We start from the raw sequence: 14,749 nt of genomic DNA, 5'->3' as shown, positions 1-14,749 counted from the left end.
ACGCCGAGGGACAAGCAGAATGCTCCCCGTGCAGCAGGACCGGGAAAGACCCAGCTGCAACACGTGTGATGCTGTTTTAAAACAAAGTGCTATTGCATACATGTGTAGGCTTTGTGACACGCTGATAAATTGACCAGCGATCAGAACTGCAGGTGCCCAACACACCTGCTGAAGTCGGCGAGAGCTGCCAGCATCACTTGGTTTGAGGTGTTCTACCTTGCCGAAATCTCTGCAGCTACCTTCAGGGCAACTTTTAGAAACATTTGTCTTCTGAAATATATTTTAGTACAAAAATGCAAGGCAGGAAGGCTCCTTCCATACCCATAGCTATGTTACGCTGTGGCTTTGATGGGCTAGAAATTCATCATTCTCAGATTTCCTGAGCTAAAGATAAGTCACCTCAAGAAGAAATTAAAAACGTAAGCTGTCAACGTCTGTTGTTCCTTCAGACACAGAAAGCACATTCCCCCCTTCCTCAGACACAGCCATGGCACCATCATGCAATGGCAAGAAGTTGCCTGCAAGGTGGCCAGGCAGCAGCCCTCGCTGGGGGGGCAGCGGGGGTGCCCTGTAATGCCTCCCTGCAGGGCAAGCATCTCCCCAGCTATTTCAAAGGGGAGTGAGACAGTCGGGCAGGCAGGAAGACCCGGCAGGCTTCGCTCTCGTGTTTTTAGCAGTGCAACAACAAAAGGGGAGTCTGAGGATGTATTGTTCAGCTGAAAGGCGTGGGCTACATCCACAGCTCAAGAATGCTAAGAAGGGTTTGAGACACTGCAGGCCATTCACAGCACCAGATACAAATGCTCCTCGAGCACAAAGAGGAAAAAGAAAAAAATGAAATCAATCATGAAGCCCACAAAAGCTAATTTCCTAATATAAATAGACTGCTGATGATGTGCCTCCAGTCACTCCTGCGCACCGGGTGAGCGACTCGTCAGGCTCTAGCAGCCATCACCCCAGCTCTGCAGAGAGCCAAACGCGGTCAGCCGTGTGTGTACCCCACGCTGGGGTGGCACACAGCTCGGAGGGCTGAGCACGACCCGGGCTGTGCCTGCAGGCAACACAGGAGCAGCTCGGGTGGAGAGAAAGGGCAGGAAGAGGGAAGCAAAAAAATTAACAGGATCGTTCCCCATTCCAGCAGACTTGTGCAAAATAAGTTAGCAGAACGGCTCCCAAACAACCAGGAAAGAGAAAATTCTAGGAATCCCTAGTACTTGGATGGTGAAAAGCCAAATAAAATAAGAGATGGTTTCACAAGGAAAAAGAAATCCTTTTTGCTCATCCCATTAAACACAGAGTTCAAAAAGGCAGGAGGCTGATCACAGCATCATCCAGCTATGTGATGTGCTTGGAACAGTTTGAATCTCAATGCACATTTCTGAGATTCCCACTGAAACATGATGTCATTTTTGTGATAGCCACCGTCTCAGGAGACCAGGGCCAGATCCTCCCCAAACCTCAGCCTGCACGACTGCCCATTCAACTGCTACAAAGAAACCCTTCCCTCACTCTCAGAAGAGGAGTATTAACCCTACAGAGACTCCCAGCATCCATGTCCCCAGCGTGCACCTGCGGATGGACCCCAGCCCCTTGCAGCAGCCCATGACCGCCCACCCTGCAGCAAGGGCTGAGTAATGCTTCTCCACGCCGCTACACAGAGCGGCTCACGTGTGCCTAGACTCACGGACTCAAAAAGCAAGGCTAGGGAAGGCATCAGCTGGCACAGGGAAGGGTGAGAGGTATATACAGAGGTCCCAGCCTTAGCAACAACATGGGTTTCCAGCCCAGTGCATCCTCTGCCACACAGCATCCTGGTGGTCTGTGGGAAGCTGGCTATTCCCAAAACACTGGCTCCCTTCTTCCCCCACACCGAAAGACTCAAAAGACACCTTGTGTTTTCCTACAAGTCACTTTTTTGGGTGGTGGTGTTGCCATGTTATTGCCATAGCTGTTCCATGACCACAGGTAGGGAGGAGGACAGACCACAAGCCTGGGAGTGCCGGGGAGGTGTCCCGGAGCCGTGGTCCAGGCCAAAGGAGAGGTGGGATGATGCCAGCCCCCAGGCTTCTGGCACGGAGGGCACATCAAGAGCCTCCTGCCCACACCCCCAGGCAGGAGCCAATCCTGCTCCTGTCCTCCTCCCCTGCTGAGCTGTCGGCACATCGGCTGATCCTCCTGCATTCCTCCCATCAACTCATCGTTTTAATCCTTTAAACTATTTTATTAAGTCACCCCATTTCACCCACTCAGTGGTGTCTCTCCGAGACAGGCCAGAGAAACAAGTGGAAACTCTCCAATGGCGCCACTGGAAAAGAAAAGGAAGGTGAATAATAGTTTCAAGGATTAAGCAAGCAGCTTCCAAGCAGCATGCGTGAAGGTCAGCCAGGACACAGACAACAGCATAGGAAGCACAACTGAGAATGCTACAGGCAGTGGTAGCGCAGCAACCCAAAAAATAGCTTAGCTGCTGGGTTTCAGAATGACTCCAAAAAAGGCAGTAGAGCCCAAGGAGTACTTGACACATTGGTAAGGCGTAAAAATAAAATAAATAAATCTAGATGGATCACGCGGTATAAAAGCAGAGTGAGAAAAGTTTTAGCTCAATCCTGACACCTCCCTAGTATTTAGCTAGACTGCAGCCTGCCTTCCCAGCTCCCCCAAGCCAGCACCCCAGAAATTAGGAGACTGCCAACCAGGGGTAAAAGCCAGCTCAAGACAGAAAAATGTTAGTAAAAATATCAGAATCATCCTTCTTTTTCCCCTCCACTCCAAACCTATCTTTTACAAGCAGAATCAGTGTTGCAGAAAGCAGCAGACATCTGTAGCATAAAAAGTTTTGCAGGGCTGGGAGGGAGATGCCCACACACAGCATGCTGTGAGCAGCCCCACAGGCAGCGGTCTCTGCAGGGATGCCAGTGTTGAACATGACCGTTTGGACGACAGACAGGGCAAACAAGCAACCTGGCAGCTTTCTGGAAAATCTGAAAAGGGACATTTTGTCCCGTTCCCTGCATTTCTGAATGCCTTGGCCCCTGGTGCTAAACCCCAGAGGTTTTCTGCCCAGCGGTCAGCAGCACACCACCACAGATCCCCCAACAGCTGCCTTCACTAGCGGTTCTTGCAGCAAGAATTTCTTCAAGAGAGGTGGGCTGGTGTGATTTTGGCAGGTTTGTCAGTGTGGCGAGTCCCTCTGCACAGGACCTCTGTGCTAGTGAGATCAGCATCAGGCACAAACTCCGGGTCCTACAACAAATGTTACATCAGTACCAGGTCTCAGGGGAGAGTTTGGTGTGATGGGCAATGCTTTGACATACCAACGGTGAGGACCGGCTGAGGTGGGTATGAACACACAGCACACCGGCTGCTCCACAGATGGGTTTGTGATCCTGCTCCTGCCCTGGGAAAGATGCGGAGAAACCTACATCTCTAGTGGCAAAAGAGAAACCTTTGTACTGGCTGCAAGGGGAAGATGTCTACACACACAAGCAGCTCTGGCAAAGCCATTAACCACTGCCAGTTCACACTCTGGTCGTGGACATTCATACCTTATGTTACAGAGAGCTGATGCAGATCTGTCTGTGATGCAAAAGCTCAACACCTTTGGCTTCTGCCTGGACTGCAGCCCTAAAACTTCCAGAGAGGGAAGGCAAGCCCTGCAGTGAAAAGTCCTTCTGATCCGAGAAGGATGTAGAACATAAAACAACTAACAGATGCAGTCTGCATCCTAATCCATTTGAGCCTGGGCTTATTTTTGGCTTATTTTGCTTTCTGATTTTTTTGTGTAGCAGTGAAGTGATTCTACACCAGGGATTCAAATGCTGCAGAAGGATGTGTAAATGTTTGGGAAATAAAAAACTCAACACTCTCTTCATTAAAAGTAAAGCCATGCCTATGAAGGTGTTCTGTCCATTTCATGTACTCCAAAAACATCTCAAGAGCACTTGTCAGGCAGACCACAGCTCTGATTTATATGAGAAATCCCTGACTCACAGATCTTGGCAACAGATTATCAAAGATTAAGGTATTTAAAAAATCAAGAGGCATTTAGAACCAAAATATTTTTTTGACCCAGCTCTAATACCTAAATAAACAGTAACCACACTGGTCTTCTACAGAAAGAAAAAAAAGAAAAAAGTTCAGTCCAAAGCCAGTACCTTTGATAACAGGGCCAGTTTTGGGTTTTGCCAAACTGCTGAGGTTTCATGGGAATGGGGAAAAAAAGAGAAAGAAAGAAAGAAAAAAAAAAGATATTTATATACAATTCTGAAAAAAGTCTGATCACCACATCTTCAAACTGGCAGGCCTCCTGCTGTTATTCTACCTACACCCAAGTAAACTCGCATTGCTCAACTTCAAGTCAGCAACAGTTTCCTGGAAAGGCCAGATCTTAAATAAGTGTCAAGTAAGTGCATGCTTCCTCAGCTCCATGGTCTTTGAACATCCCCATACAACCCACCACAAAATGTAAAGGCCTAATTATATCTTCATCAGCTTCCATGGCCACACCTACGGGCCAGAAAGTTACCGAGGGTCACGAGCCTGTGAATTTGTCTCCCCATTGTATGGAGCACGCTAAGGCAGGATGCCGCAGCCTTGCCAGGATGTGATTCAGCGTCCTGTTTTGAACAGTTAATAAAGTCAGCAACTTCTGCCCCAAGATCTCCCAACCAAGTAACTGGGAGACAATAAATACTCCAGTGAGCAGGACTTGTCAAGTGTGCAATGAGCTGCTGTCCCCACAAATAAATCCTCCAGGCAGCTGCCCCAGCACACCCCCAGCCCCACGCAACTTTCCAGTATCACAAACACAGCACCCAAAGCTGCGGACACAAGCCATTCACTCAGTGCTGCCTCCAGGAAAACATGCTCATAAATCCCTAAAAAACTTCACGATCAAGGTGTTAATATATGATTTTTGGTGCATTAAAACAGAACATACAACAAAGTATAATCTATAAACGTCCCCAGCTCTGGTGGCACTCAGCACAGCGTGGAAGGAAAGCTGTGCAGAGGGAACACGTGGCTGCACAGAGCCAGAGCAGCAGGCTGGAGTTCCATTTGTCCTTGGAGTTTCCATCCTGAAGAAGCCAGCTGCAGCACCAGCAAGGCAATCTGGTTTATTACAGTGATTTTAACCAAACAGTCCCCTTATTATGAGTCCTCTGGCATGTGCCAGCCAGGATGACCATAGAATCTTAGAATGGTTTAGGTTGCAAAAGACCTTTAAGAACATCGAGTCCAACCGTTAACCTCACACTGCCAAGTCCATCGCTAAACCATGTCCCTAAGGATCACATCTACAAGTCTTTTAAATACCCCCAGGGATGGTGACTCCGCCACTTCTCTTGGCAGCCTGTTCCAATGCTTGACAACTCTTTTGGGTAAGAAATTTGTCCTAATATCCAATCTAAACCTAACGATGCCCTGTAAAGAGTTTGTCTGCAGCAATTACTCCTCTTGTTGACCACCGAGCTGCAGTTTTCATCAGCCCGAGGGCTCCACCTAATTCCTGCAGCAAATGCAAACCCGAGTCAAACCAATGCCCAGTGTAACTCCACTACCTTCAAAACAGAAAATTACTTTACTTTGTTAAACTACAACAAAAAAAGCAGTAACTAAAGAAACTGTAGAGCTGGTTATCAAACCAATGTGGTGGAGCACGTTTGTTCCCAACCAGGTAGTCATGCAAAACACAAAGGCAAGTGAGATGGAAAGCAAGGGGGATGTGCCTTTCACCCATCACAAACAGCAGTAGGTTCCTCAGAGGTCAAAAGCCATACATCTCCGAGCTGAAAGGTTTTAATGCTGAATAAAACCAAGCAGAGCTAACAGTTTACTCTGAGAGTTTCAAAAGAGGAGCCAACAGTCATCTACCAGGCCGCATATGGGAGAAAGGGGCTCAGGAACATTAAGCGAAGTGGCGAGGCACACAGGATAACATCAGCAAAGAGAGGAAGACCCTCAGGCTCCTGTTCTTCCTCTGCAACTTCTCTGTCCAGCAGGACACTGGATGCTCCAGGCAGTGCTCTCAGCACAGGGTGTCCCCGCTCAGCAGTGGCCATGCAGCACGCAGAGGTGGCAGAGCAGCGTATGTCATTAAAAGTCTCCACAAATGTATACAAGCCCAACCCTGAAAACCTCTACCTCCCGTAGCTGCTCTGGCCAGCTCTTAAAACTGGGTTTAGCGATGCCAAACAAGAACAGTTCTTTCCACAACGATCTACAGGCTTGATCAGAGGCTGGAGACAACTAACTCCCAGGCCCTCCCACAGCAGTTCAACCTCCATCTCCCCGCAGAAGGTGCCCAAAAACACTCACGCGGCCCCATTTCTGAGCGCATTCAGACTGCGATTGGAAGGCAAATAATGGCAGAGATTACGGAATGACTGGCTAAACAAACTTACTTGTGTTTGTAATTAAAGCCAGTGATTATCTTGCTGCATTTGCCAACTGCATCCAAGAAACAGCCAACACTTAGCATGACTGGCTTTGTACAACATCTCCTTTGACTTGGCGCTGGAGAGCCAACCAACGGTCAGTGATGAAAGTCAATCGGATTGCAGCAAAAATCAGGGTCGGAAAAGTTGCAGATACCCCATTCTCCCGGAGCAGTCAGCTTGAAAAGAGCTCAGCTCTGCTCTGCATCTCCCCCACGCTCGGTATCATCTTCTCTGACGTTGCTCTGAGCTAAAAGAGCGTAACATGGCTCTGTGATAAGGTGGCAGGCACTGTGCACACAAGGCTTATGTTGAACTCAGTGGACCCCCATCTTGCAAAACTTAAGGCTGTGCTTAACTCTAAGCTAGTGCATACTCCCACGGACTTGACGTAAGTGTGCCAGCAGTTTTATTAACATTTGGGTGAGATGTCTCAAGGTTCTGTGGGTGCACTGCATCATCAGGGGAAAAAGGGATCAAGCCACCACAGCCCATGGCTGATCGGCATTCAGGAAGGAAGGTTTTGGTAAACACAAACAATGCAGAGAACGAGACATGAAGCTTTTGTCTGCACCAGCTACACCAAGGCCAACTGGGCTGTTAGATCTGAGCCTGTGCTCTTACTTTTTCTTCTGCTATGAATCTTTATCCACCGGGGAGCAAAACAGACTCCCGACTGTCTGCTGGAACTAGTGTGGATGTTACTTTATCTGCAATTTTTTTGGAAAGTGAGAAAAGGGGGACTTTAAAGCACACTAATATTTAAGAAAATTCAGAGAGCAACAGTATCTTCGAAAGAAAAGCTGAACCTAGAACACATCCCCCCCTCTGTCTATGTTAGGGTAGAAGCTGTTTCAGGGACAAAACAGGAAGCAAAGCATTTTGGAATGACAGAAACCATAAGGAAGGTCTGCTGCTCTTAGACCAGAGAGGAGCAAGACACGCAGCTGGTTATAAAACCATGATACAGACCTGTTCCTCCAAGAAAAAAAACCCAACTATGCAGTCTCAAATGAAAATCCTGGAATTTTTTGGAATGAATGAAAATAATCTGTACAGCAAGCGGACAAGTAAGTAACATCATAAATGTGTAATAGCACATTCACCCTGTGTCGATGAAACACAGTTCGAGCTGGCAGCAAGATGGGGTTTTGTTTCCAACAACTTTTCCTTTTTCTAACCATTAGGATCTTTGAGGTCTGCAAAGTCAGGCGCTGGACCGACGACCCCTGCACTCAGGGCACATGTGACAAAGCACAGCTGTCACCTAAGTCTCCACCAAGGCTAGACTAGGATTAAAAGATTCACAAATATCACCATAGCCCATTCCTGCATTTTTTTTCAGAGCAGACCTGAACTCAGCTGTTGGAGGAGCACAATGAAGTTGAACAATTCTGCCACCCCATGGGCACCGGGTAAAGTCTCAGCAAATTGATCCGGAGCAGCTGCCGGCAAGAAGGGGGCACGATCTACCCACCTCCCCACCAGAGCAGTTTCATTTATCATCTCCGCTGTGTCCACACTAGGGCCACACATTTTCTTCAGTCCTTGGCAGTGTTTCCCCCTAAGTACAGCTGCACAAGAGTCATCCTATTCTCGAGGTCTATCTAATGATTTAATTACCAGATTCTTATCCTGAAAATCATATACGGAAGAGCAGCCCCAAGAGACTGAAGGACAGAGGAAGCTCTTGGGATCTCTGTTTCTAAAGTCAGTGCCGCAGTATTTTTCAACAGCCAGTAGAAAAGTATCAACCTTTAAGCCCATTTCCACTACATCTACCCCCACCTTTGCTCCGGTCAGTGACGGATGCACATGCCTGGTTTGCAAAAAGACCAGGCAGACCAAAGGTAGCCACAAAACCAATGATGTCCCAACCATTTACACGTACACTGTCCCTGAGTTCATTTGAGGGATAAAGTTGTATTTCTTCTTTCAGCACAAGAACCATGTACACAGAAGAGGCAGCTATCATACTGCTCAGTTAAGTGTTACTATTTAATACAACATGGGAAAAAGCATAAGAATTAAGGATGTGTTGCTATTCATGACTTAAGCAGGTTCCTGCTTCAGCCTCCAGTTGTATAGTAAGGCCACAACCAAGCTGGGAGCAGAACCAGGAATCTTGAATTTTGCTTTAACCAATACAAAATGCATTCTCTAGAAAATAAGAACATTGCAGACTGCCATTAAATGCCTTTACACAGGAGACCACACAGCAACCAAACGTACAACACTTATGACCCACGTGCATCCACGCAGGACAGCCACCAAACGCTGGACTTCCCAGATGGGCTTCAGCCACGACAAGTCACCTCCAGGACAGTAAAATGGCAAGGCCTGACACTTTCTATGTCTGTGAAGTAGCAACTTTGCTTTTCTGCTCTCCAACTTCACTTGCAGGGTAAAGACGATCTATACCCTAATATCCACTTGCTATTCCCAAAACCACAAGATTAACCAGACATCAAATCAACTCAGTCCATCAGACTGTGACAGAAAACCCACTGCCACCAGTGTCTCAGTTTTCTATCTGCACAACAGTTGGTCTCAAAGCATAAAACAGGATGGACAACAAGATCAGACTCCAAGCAGCAGATGAGTGGCTTTGCTTTTACCTGAAACCAGGATAATTAAACGAGGAAGTAGTAACAAGGAGAAGAGACCAAAGCCTGCCAACCACCGTTGTGTTTTCACACTATATCTCTCGAATTGTGGCTTACAGGTTAGAGGGTAAGAGCTGTCTGCAGCAGCTGGGTTTAGAGTGAACATTCCACATAATTACTCAGAGCCCCATTAGGCCAGTCCCACCAAACTAGCTGGATCATTACTACTTCTGATCTCTGCGCATCAGCAAGAGAAGCCTTTCTCTTCTCCAGCAGGATCTCCCATTCCTCCTCCTCGCATGAAGAAAGCAGCTCTACACAACCCCAGTATCAAAGGAGTCAAATTTCTGACGGTTAATACCCAGGAATGAGCAAAGCTCTCTCCTACCCAACCCTAGGAGCACACCCCCTTCCCGACCCAGAGCCTCAACCTCAGAGAGCAGCAGCAGACAGAGATGCTGTGATAATGGTAAGGGCTGTGGTCAGAGCTGACGAGCAATTTTCCAGTTTCTTCCCACCAGGAAAAAAACCCACAAACCTTCTTTTATGCTTTCAGTTCACTGAACGCTCATCTCAAAACTAAACTGATCAGGGAAAGAGCATCCCCAGTGTTTAGCTCTCAGCAGCCCATGCGATCCCCTCCAGGCAAGCATACATGCTCGAGGCTGGAGTCCTGTGCGGGATCAGGACTCAGACACATGGCAGACAATTAACAACAGTGGAAACGATGTTTAGAGCCAAATAGCTCTGCTTACCTTACATTTAATTTACGCTCTTCATCACTGCCAACCTCCAGCTGAGGGGAGAAAAGAAGGATACAAAAAAAGTTACATGCTGGTTGTTTCCATACTACAACTTTAAAAAATATCCCCCTGCTTTTTAAAACCATCCCTGCAATAACAGGTTTGGGGTGATTGTTTTCTGTAGAGTTTTTTCTTTCCAGTGCCAGGGATAAATGAGACTCCCTGCCCATACATGCCATCAGCACCCAGTGCCGGGTGACAAAGGGGCTCACGGGGATTTTAAAGCTCTTAGGTCCTAATCCTGCAAGCTGGTCCTAGAGCACAGATCGGTTTGAAGATCGCCAACCTCAACGTCACCAAGAATGCACACACATCACTCCCACTGAGCACACACGTGAGGGCAGAACCTGTCCCGAGCAAAAGGCTGCTAACGAAGAGCGGGGCACAAATTAAGGCTGTAATTCAGGGTGTGCAGTGACAGCACGAGCGCCCTCCAAACTGCCCAGCTGGGACTGTCCCAGCCTCCAGCACCTGAACCCCAACCCGGCACACACCGGCAGGGCCCCTCTGCCCACTCTGTGCTGCCACCTTGCCAGCAAGGCCACCTCTAGCTGGATGCTGGCAGATGATGCGTCCCAAGGCTGGGATGACACCCACCTCATTGCCCAGTCGTCAACAAGTCCTACATCTGCTGCTTTCCTGATAAATACATGACAAGCATGTATTAAACCAGCCACTTTTTCACTGGGCATTGGTGGGAAGTCCCCCTGGAAGCAAGTCTGGCTGCTCAGGTGACATTACTGGCCTTTACATTTCATTTACTCTCCTTGAAACAGAAGCGTGCTAGTGACTTAAGCCTACTTTCAGCAAGAAACATTTTCACATAGCTGTGCTTTCCACCTACCCTCTTCAACTTCTCTACTAGCTTCTGGACAAAATTCTGTATTAAAGAAAAACAGAGTTGGGGCTAATTGCATCCAGAGCTGGAAAAAAAAAATCAACAAAAAACCTCAAAGATAATTCTCCTCCTTTGGTCCTCCAAAAGTAGACGGAAGAGAATGGGCCAGTTTGCACTGGGAAGATGGTTTGGATCCAAGAAGCAAAGCAGGGACCTTACAAGTCACCCCGCAACAGCAAAACCTTCAAACTTGCAACACACTGGACACCAGACAAGGGACACAAGCCTTTAAGAAATGACGCCCCATCAGCGCTAACACTCAGGGAACATATTCTTTATTTACTACAACATTGCTTAAAACCCGCATCAAATAAGGGCCACTGTAAGGGTTACTTGTTTCTGGCTGGTTTTGTAGAAGTTAAAAACCATAAAATCCCAGCATGGTTTGGGTTGGAAGGGCCCTTAAAGCTCATCTAGTTCCAACCCCCAGCTACAGGCAGGGACACCTTCCACCAGCCCAGGTTGCTCCCAGCCCCATCCAGCCTGGCAAATAAGCAAACAGTTTCACTTAAAACATTCAAGCCTGAAGTTCTGTGTGCCTGTAGGACCTGGGTTGTTCCCCCCAAGCTCGAGTTAAGACTCGGGAGGCTAAAGCACACAGCAGCTGCTCTGTTTACAATCTGTAAGAACCAAGTAAAGCCAGGAATAAAACCAACCCCAAACGCAACCGCACGGGCCGGATATTAGAAATATAGCCATTTGGAGGAAAAGAGATACACAAAGCCCATCCAAAATGACTGCAGCTGATGGTGAGAAGCATACCACTGCTATTTTTAGTCTGTTTACAGTATGCAGTGGCAGTGCAGAGCCAGCCTGGCCGGGGCAGTCAGCAGAGCCCTGGGAACACCCCGAGCTCCAGTGCCCCCCACCAGCAGATCCCCCCAGCCCTGGGAAGGGCTGTCAGCTTTTTGGCCTTTGTAAGGTCACCCTCCTGTTTGTTTGGGTCTGTCACGTAGCAACAAGAGGGAGAAAAACTTTTTTTCTTTTTAAACAAACACGACCGTGAAGTCTTGAACATCGTCAGCTGAAGCTCAGCAGCAAAGCCGGCCCTGCATCTGCTGCAGGCTCATCTTTTGCAGAAGCTGACTTGCTTTCAAAGTCAACTCTCCCTCTATTTTCTATTACAAAGCTCCAGTAAAACCAAAACAAGGCAGAAGCAGTCAGTGTGGCAGATAGCAAAGATGCCATCCACCACGCTGAGTTCTTCTGCCTTGTTTTGGTCAGAGCATCCCTCCAAGCTGGCAGGTTTTATGGTGCACCACACATGATGCCACGGACCTGCCGCTGGTCACGAGCACCGCAGATCCCACCACAGCACGGACACTGCGCTGGGGCCAGACCCCCACCAGCCACAGCCTCACCCCTCCCTGAGGACTGTGCAGAGTGCGGCCAGGCTGAAGGAGCTGACACGGAGCTGGCGGTGGTGTGGAAGGGAGATGGCAGCAGAGCCAACACACGCGTGCAAGTTTGCAAGTGTGTATGAACTACTCTCTCCTAAGAATTCACAGCATGCTACATTAACATAGCAGCAAGCCTCTTGCAGGCAGCAGCAACCATTTTATAAATTCCTTTAGGCTCATGAGTGAAGAGAGGCTGCAGCAGTGTACTCACAATTAGCAAGGACGTATGGTCATCATTTTCCATTTAAAAAATCTGGTAATTATTCACACAAACTAAAAGCCCCAAAGAGTCCTGATTTTCCTTGCAAGAAAGATCATTAAAGATCATGGAGTAGGCTGGCACTTTCTGATAGGATTTTTCTTTGAAATTAACTTTGTAAAAGTAACACGCTGAATTTAGAGAAGGACATTTTATAGTTTTGTGGTATTTCACACCAGAAGGGACCAAACAAACCGAACAGGAGCCAATGTCTTCTTCTGGGAGCCACCAAAGTACTCCTGAGCCATGGATGCTACGGCAGGAGTGCCCTGCCATGGACAACACTAGGCGGCAAGTCTGGGGTAGTGTTTTCAAGAGGGAAAGGGAGAATCATATGGTCACCCCACTGCAAAACTAATAACCACCACAGAGCTCCTACACAATGCAATGCCTAACGCAATGCACATGGCAAGGTGAGAAGCATGCTGCTTTGACTCCTCTCCCACCTGCACCAGTGAAACCCAGTCTAATCCCACTGCCTGCAACAGGGTTACCGCTCCTTTACATCTGTGTAGATCAGGTGACCACTAGGTCTCATTTAAGACTCTGCCTGAATCAGAACCCAACAAAATTCCCTCTGAAAAAATCCTTAGAAAAGCAGAGGCCCTGTCTTCATGTTTCTCAATGAACGCAGCATGGTCCAAACACTGGGTCCCTGCAGCCTCAGGAGCCCAAACCACATGAGTATGGCAAAACAGTCGGCGGAAAGAAGGGATGACACATCTCCAGCGAGGGCCATGCAAAGGGGACCCCTGCAGCCCCTCCAGGTGAGGGAGAACCTGTGAGCTTTGTGGCACTGTCACCCTCCTGCCTTCCCCGCGGGGGAGTCACAGGGACCTGACAGGTGACAAATAGGATTGTTTACCTGGTGGGAGCAGGGACAGAGCGAAGCCAAGGGCAGTGAGCATCAAAGGAAAGAGGTGGGGGGGAGGGACACACAGGAAGGATATGCAGAGAAACACCCACCAGGTGGTCTTTGAGGGTCATAAAGGAGATGGGTTAAGAGGAAAAAAGGGATCCATGTGAAAGAAGAACAACAAACTGGAGGGTGCACCTGTGTTTGGGTAGCATGTGGGAGCTGCAGTGAGGGAAGACAGAAGCTCAAGGCTGAGCAGAGGCAGGAGAAGGCATTCTTGGGGTACAAGAGCCAAGGGGGCACATGGCAGAGCTGTGATGCACAGGGTGCCTGTCCCAGCAGGGCAGGGCTGCACGGAGCACAGCATTACAGGGGCAGCGGGTTGAGCAGCACGTACCCGATCCCGGAGCAGCAGAGCTGGGAGGGAAGGAGAAGGCTGCGTTGCAGCAAGGAGTGGCAGCAGACAGAGCAGCATGGGGACGTCGCACAGGTATGGGGCGGAGTGGGACAGCAGCTGCTCTGGCAGCGGGCAACCCACCACAGCTGCCTCAGGGAAGGGCTGGCGTGAGCTCCCCATGGGGCAGAAGCTGCAGCAGGCACGGGGAAGGGGAAGGCAGAGCCACTGCAGCGCGGGGACAGAGGGGTAGCACAGGGGGTGAAGCAGAGCACCCCGGGGGCAGGAGGCGGTGGCTGCTGTGGGGTGTCAGGGAAGGAGAACAGATGGGGCCAGCAAGCACAGCCACTCCCTGATGACAGGCCCAGCGCGCTGCCCAGGGATTTACCTGGCAGAGAAGAGCCAAGCAGGCTGCCCGGGGTTCAGCTAGCCCAAGCTAATGCGGGGTGAGGGGGGCACGGCCAGCGTGCCGCGGGGCAGAGCGGGGAGACGGCTGGACAGTCCTAGGCCTGACGCAGCCTACAGCATCGAAAGGCCAGGGGCTGAGGCACAGCAGCGCTGGGCAGCATGGGGGGCTGCAAGGGGAAGGGGCAGTGCAGGGGGCTGGGCCATGGGGGCTGTGAGGGGATGAAGGCAGCGGGCAAGCAGCTATGGTAGGCTGGGAGACCGTGGGGCTGGGGACTGCGAGGGGCCTGAGCCTGTGAGGGGCTGGAGCCAGGGTCTGGGGGATATGGGGGGCCGGGGGCTGCGAGGGGCTGGGGCTGTGAGGGGCTGGAGCCAGAGTCTGGGGGATACTGGGGGGCTGTGGGGCCAGGGGCTGTGAGGGGATGGAGCCAGAAGCTGTGCAGGCTGTGAGGGGCCAAGGCCATGGGGCCGTGAGGAGATGGCAGCCAGGGGCCGGGGGCTACAGGGGGCCGTGAGGAGATGGCAGCCAGGGGCTGGGGGCTACAGGGGGCCGTGAGGAGATGCAGCCAGGGGCTGGGGGCGGCTGTGAGGGGCCAGGGCCACGGGGCCGGGGGCTCTGAGGGGTCAGGGCCATGGGGCCGGGGGCCGCGGCCGACGCGCGGGGCCCAGCCGCGGCGCTGAGGAGTCGCGT

The 14,749-nt window shown here is 50.0% G+C and overlaps 1 protein-coding gene across 4 annotated transcripts in view; it reads right to left on the bottom strand.

Annotated features, from left to right (window-relative positions):
• SSH1 (slingshot protein phosphatase 1) overlaps positions 1–14,749 on the bottom strand; it is a 37,357-nt gene that overhangs the window by 22,423 nt on the left and 185 nt on the right. For 3 of the 4 annotated variants that reach the window (XM_040608139.1, XM_040608149.1, XM_040608084.1), the window contains exon 2: positions 9,799–9,839. In XM_040608139.1, coding sequence (XP_040464073.1) covers positions 9,799–9,839 — 41 coding nt within the window. Of the gene's footprint in view, positions 1–9,798; positions 9,840–14,749 lie in introns of those variants that run through there. The other variant, XM_040608129.1, reaches the window with a different exon arrangement.

Source organism: Falco naumanni, chromosome 1, assembly GCF_017639655.2.
Source record: "Falco naumanni isolate bFalNau1 chromosome 1, bFalNau1.pat, whole genome shotgun sequence".
NCBI classification, from domain to species: Eukaryota; Metazoa; Chordata; class Aves; order Falconiformes; family Falconidae; genus Falco; species Falco naumanni.
The sequence above is the reverse complement of the archived record's forward strand: the minus strand, read 5'-3'. Positions and strand labels throughout refer to the sequence as shown.